This window comes from Sinocyclocheilus anshuiensis, unplaced genomic scaffold (genome assembly GCF_001515605.1).
Source record: "Sinocyclocheilus anshuiensis isolate Anshui unplaced genomic scaffold, SAMN03320099.WGS_v1.1 scaffold515, whole genome shotgun sequence".
NCBI lineage: Eukaryota > Metazoa > Chordata > Actinopteri > Cypriniformes > Cyprinidae > Sinocyclocheilus > Sinocyclocheilus anshuiensis.
Window position 1 is genome coordinate 909,959 of NW_015548243.1, and position 5,581 is coordinate 915,539.

Genomic DNA, 5,581 nt, shown 5'->3' on the forward strand with positions numbered 1-5,581 from the left:
TGCTTTGGATACCTCCCCTCCCCAAGCCACCCTGAAAGACCTACCAGTGAGATAGGATTCAAACCAGCGAAGTGGAATCCCTGTGATGCCCAGTGATGAGAGGGCAGACAGGAGGATCTGGTGATTGACAGTGTCAAAAGCAGCAGATAGATCCAGCAGAATAAGAACTGATGATTTGGAATAAACTTTTGCCATTCGCAAGGCTTCCGTTGTTATTATTAAACAATTGTATTAAATTAAAAAAAAATTGATAAAATAAACTTTTTCTTGTTGTTTTATCATGATTTTTTTTACTATGATATATGGCATGAAATTAAGACTGCAGCAATCGTAATGAACTACTTATTTTTTTCATTATTTTTTGCAGTGAAGGTCTGATGTGGCCTCAGTCTTCTCAGCACAGACTGGCCACAATGTCTCTGAGATGCTGTCAGAAGATGTTACTGAGACTCTATGGTGGCTCTCTGTCCACCGTGAAGAGCTGTATGTGTTTGAGACGCTACACTAGAGCAGCTCAGAGTCACAGGAGGGTGGTGATCACCGGCATCGGGCTCGTTTCTCCCCTCGGGACAGGAAGTGCTCTGCCTTGGCAGCGTCTGATTGGTGGAGAAAGCGGTTTGGTTGCTCTGGACCCAGAAGAGTATAAGACCATCCCCTGTAAGGTGGCGGCCTGTGTGCCGCGAGGAGATAAACATGGAGATTTCAACGAAGAGGCGTTTGCGTCCAAAGGAGAGATCAACGGCATGTCTCCAGCCACGGTTATGGCCGTCGGTGCCGCTCAATTGGCTCTTGAGGATTGCGGATGGTTTCCCAGAAGCCCTGAGGAGCAGCTGAGCACCGGTGTGGCGGTCGGGATGGGCATGGTGTCTCTGGAGGAAATCGCTCAGACGGCCTCTGCCTTTCAAACGCGCGGCTACAGCAAAGTCAGTCCGTTTTTCGTCCCTCGCATCCTGGTCAACATGGCCGCAGGACACATAAGCATCAAACACAAACTCAAGGGTCCCAATCACGCCGTGTCCACCGCATGCACCACGGGAGCTCACGCTGTCGGCGATGCCGCCCGTTTCATCGTTCACGGTGACGCCGAGGTGATGCTCGCCGGCGGGACGGAGGCCTGCGTCAGTCCGCTGGCCATCGCCGGGTTCGCTCGCGCTCGGGCCCTCAGCACCAACTGGAACCAGGAGCCCAGACTCGCCTCGCGCCCGTTTCATCCAGACAGAGAGGGGTTTGTGATGGGAGAAGGGGCGGCCGTGCTCGTTTTAGAGGAGTACAGACATGCAGAGAAGAGGGGTGCGCGGGTGTACGCAGAGGTGCTGGGATATGGGCTCTCTGGAGATGCCAGCCACATCACGGCTCCAACCGCAGATGGAGACGGAGCCTTTCGGTAAAACCATTTTACCCAATAGCATAGAAAATAAACACGACACAATTTTGATTGCAACGTAACACAGCACAAATGATTTACAACCTTATTTGAAGACAGATAGGGTTATTATCTAAAACTAGAACCATAAAAATACATTTTCATTTCTTGAAATAAAACAAATGGTAACCGAAATCAAATATAATCAACTTATTTTATTTTATTAGCCTAAGTTGAAATACTAAAACAACTAAGACCTAAATAATAAACTAAAACTAATAAAGAAAATTAATACTATAGAGTGTGTATGTATGTATGTATGTATGTATGTAGTCATAGATTTAGACCAAAAAAAAAAACCTAATAAAATGACAAAATTACTCAAATTAAAGCAAACACAGTAAATGCTAACATAAAATCTAATTCAATATTTTAAGAAAAAATATAATTAGGTATCAATGATACTAAACTTAAACTGATGATAGACAATAAAGAACATGGAAAAAATATTAAACCGAAAAGAAAAAAAGCACATAGTTCAAAGAGTACTTTTTATATTTGTTGGGGGGGAAAGTAATGTGCAAAGTTGATTGATCATAAATGAACATTTTTAAATTAGTATACAAATAAACACTTTTTTCGTAACCTAGACTTTTTTTATTGCAACATAACAGAAATCATATATAACATTGTTTGGTAACAGGCATTACAGAACATTATATATTAATCTGAAAAGAAAAAAACAGAAACATGGATAGTACAAATATAAGACACAGTTCAAAGAGGTTACACATACTTTTGCTATTGTTAAAAAAAGTACTGCGCATTGATTAATCAAAAATAAAATATTTTCACATTTGTTATTACATTTAATTTTATTTTAATGCATACTTAATTTTAGGGTTTTATTAAATATGTAGGCAGTTGACATTTCAAACGTGATGACATTTGTATGCGTAGATATTGTTTTTTCATATGCTTAGACCCGACTCGATGCATGCTTTGCAGGATTTCCCTTTCTGTCAAACATATTTTATTGAACCGTCTCACTTTTAATGCATGTAGAAAACTCTTTTATGAAGTGAACTCACTTAAAGAGTTTAGTATAATTTTGGCAGAAAAAGTTTTAGAATTTTTATCATGTGTTAATGTAAAAAATCTTGTGTAATATAACTGGTTTTTATTGTATTTGTTATACTTGTATTTTTTTTGCCATGTAGATAACCTAAGAGATGCTGACATGGCATTAAATAAAAATATACTACTGATACAATTTCATATGCTTAGATATAATTGCAGGGATCATCCAGTAGTGAATTATGCAGCTTCTCCTGCTGTGTTTCAGGTGCATGGCTGCTGCTCTCCGTGATGCTGGAGTGTCTCCTTCAGACGTGACGTATGTCAATGCCCACGCCACCTCCACGCCACTCGGAGATGCCGCGGAGAACGCCGCCATTAAGAGACTGTTTGAGCAGCATGCGTACTCACTGGCCGTGTCCTCCACTAAAGGAGCGAGCGGCCATCTGCTGGGAGCCGCCGGAGCGCTGGAGGCCGCCTTCACTGCCCTCGCCTGTCACCACAGCATCCTGCCGCCCACCCTCAACCTGGACCGCACCGAGCCAGAGTTTGACCTGAACTATGTGCCCTGCACAGCGCAGACCTGGAGCTCCAGCGGACGCAGAGTCGCTCTCACCAACTCATTCGGCTTCGGGGGAACAAACGCTTCTCTGTGTCTCGCGAGCGTGTGATCACTGTAATGCAGATGGATGATTTCGGTTCAAATCCACTGGTATTTCATTATGTAACTTTAAAGTCGACATGAAGTGGAAGTTGCAATAGTCTTTTCTTCCCTATTGTGATGTTTATTGTATTGGAGTGAAACAAGAGTGAATGTAGGACGGGATTTGGTCCATGGGGAATTGATTGGATGGTTGTGATTTGCTATTGGTGGATTGCATGGGAGTGACAGGTTGATGCCACCCTTGCAACAGTTAACAGAAGAGATGTCATTGAAGAGGGAGGGGAAGGTATTATGATTAAAGATTATAAGGACAAATTAAAAAAAAAATTATATAAAATGTAATACATTATGTTTGGCTGTCAGGTTTACTTTGCTATGCCCTTACATGTATATCTTCTCAACCATGAAAAAACATAATTATATGATATATTATATGTGGATTAATGCACTTCAAATATCTGATAAATTTAATTTACATGTGATTTTGCTAAATAATTGTTCAAGGACTTGTAATGCAAACGCTCACAGGGCAAAAGCCTATTATTAAAACATATAATAATTTTTTATCAGCAGTTAAAGTTTGTGTTTTAATCTCAATAAAAAGGAAGTCTATTTTTTAAGACCAAAAAGATTTTTGCATTGTGACCCGATTGGTATCCTTTGTAATGTGAGCATTTAATTGTAATATATTGTAAATATATATTTCTAATTAAAGATTATGCAGTATGGTAATGAGAATTTAGTGGTAATGTCATGGAAACAGAATTCCAAGTCTTCATTTTAATTGTCTTTATGCATAAATAAGTTTTTTCCCTTTTAATTATGCATAATCATATAGGATTATACAGTTTTGCTCAGATGTTTATGTATGGTTTATCATTAATCATAAAAGTAACAAAAGTATTTAGATCATAAATATTGATTTAGTTTTTTTATTAAGTACAACCTTGATCAAGCCAATTGCCATAAAATATTAACATGTTAAATTATTTAATTTATACAAATGCATCCATAGGCATAATCTTTTGTTGTAGTTATTATTTTATGTCATTTTAAAAATATATATACATCATCTTAGAGATTTTGCCAGGGCTATGTAAGAATGTATGTTATACTGAATATGCATTATCTTATATCCAATATCTTCTATTTATTTTAGTATATGTAAATGAATAATGTTTACTCTTGCTCTGTGTTACCTGGACCGAAAAATTCATGTTTATTTGTCAGCAAAAGTCCTGACAAATAAACATTTGTACTGATGTGTGATACCACAATGCAACACAAAGCGGGTTGAAAATCAGATAAGTTACACTTTAAATCAGCATTTAGAAGAAACTAGGTTATTTGTGCAAAACAAATGATTATTATTTTGGCTTGCACTGTTGAACTACATAACGGAAACAAATGTTTATAATAATATAAACATCACATATTACTAATTGCTCTGCAGTAACAGTGGGACACGGGGCTGATGAGTCCTCTGCACAATCTAACTTTGCTGCAGCATGCACTGCTAATTTGTCTGGCCAGAGGAGAACTGGCCCCCCGACTGAGCCTGGTTTCTCCCAAGGTTTTTTTCTCCATTCTGTCACCGTCGGTTCCTTGCCGCTGTCGCCTCTGGCTTGCTTAGTTGGGGACACTTCATTTCCAGCGATATCGTCGACTTGATTGCACAGATACTACTTAAACTGAACTGAGCTGAATGATGACATCACTAAATTCAATGATGAACTGCCTTTAACTGAAAATTGAGTGTTTACTATTGTCCTTTTGCATTATTGACGCACTATTTTCCTATTTGATACAGTAAAGCTGCTTTGACACAATCTGTATTGTTAAAAGCTCTATATAAATAAAGGTGATGACTTGACTAGATATAAAATCTTTCAGTATGGAGAAGCTTAATGGTTGTTGTACAAATTAACTTTGGTATAGACGGCTTAAAGCCAATAGTATGTTTGAAAGCAACATACAATAAATTAAATATCATTCTGCCATTATGTGTGTATGTTAACTTAATTCAGTAAGCAAATATATCATTATTGTAAAAATTTACTGTGCCATGGAAATAGGCTGTTGTGACTTTTGGCACATACTGTAGAAAGTTAATAATGACCATTTTTGTTTTGTAACACAAAACAAAGTCAACAAATCCATTCGTAGAAATGAGTGTCTTTATTCAGATGGTATAATTATGTTAAGATAAACCATGTAGCTGCACAATTTTTGCATCCAGTTTCACTTTGACATTTAATTCCAAAATATGAAAGAAAAGGAAACTTGTTTTTTTACCTTTAAAGGGATAGTTCACCCAAAAATGATAATTCTGTCATTAATTACTCACCCTCATGTCGTTCCAAAACCGTAAGACCTTCATTCATTTTCAGAACACAATTTATGAAGCTATTTTTAATGAAATCCAAGAGCTTTCAAACCCTCCATAGACAGCAATGTAACCGAAATGTTCCCAGGCC

General features: G+C 38.1%; 1 protein-coding gene across 2 annotated transcripts in view; it reads left to right on the forward strand.

Moving 5' to 3' along the window:
• oxsm (3-oxoacyl-ACP synthase, mitochondrial) overlaps positions 1-3,771 on the forward strand; it is an 8,649-nt gene extending 4,878 nt beyond the window's left edge. For both annotated transcript variants that reach the window (XM_016442541.1, XM_016442542.1), the window contains exons 2-3: positions 368-1,384; positions 2,709-3,771. In XM_016442541.1, coding sequence (XP_016298027.1) covers positions 378-1,384; positions 2,709-3,111 — 1,410 coding nt within the window. In that variant the 5' untranslated portion in view covers positions 368-377 and the 3' untranslated portion in view covers positions 3,112-3,771. The remainder of the gene's footprint in view (positions 1-367; positions 1,385-2,708) is intronic.
• Positions 3,772-5,581: the final 1,810 nt, after the last annotated feature.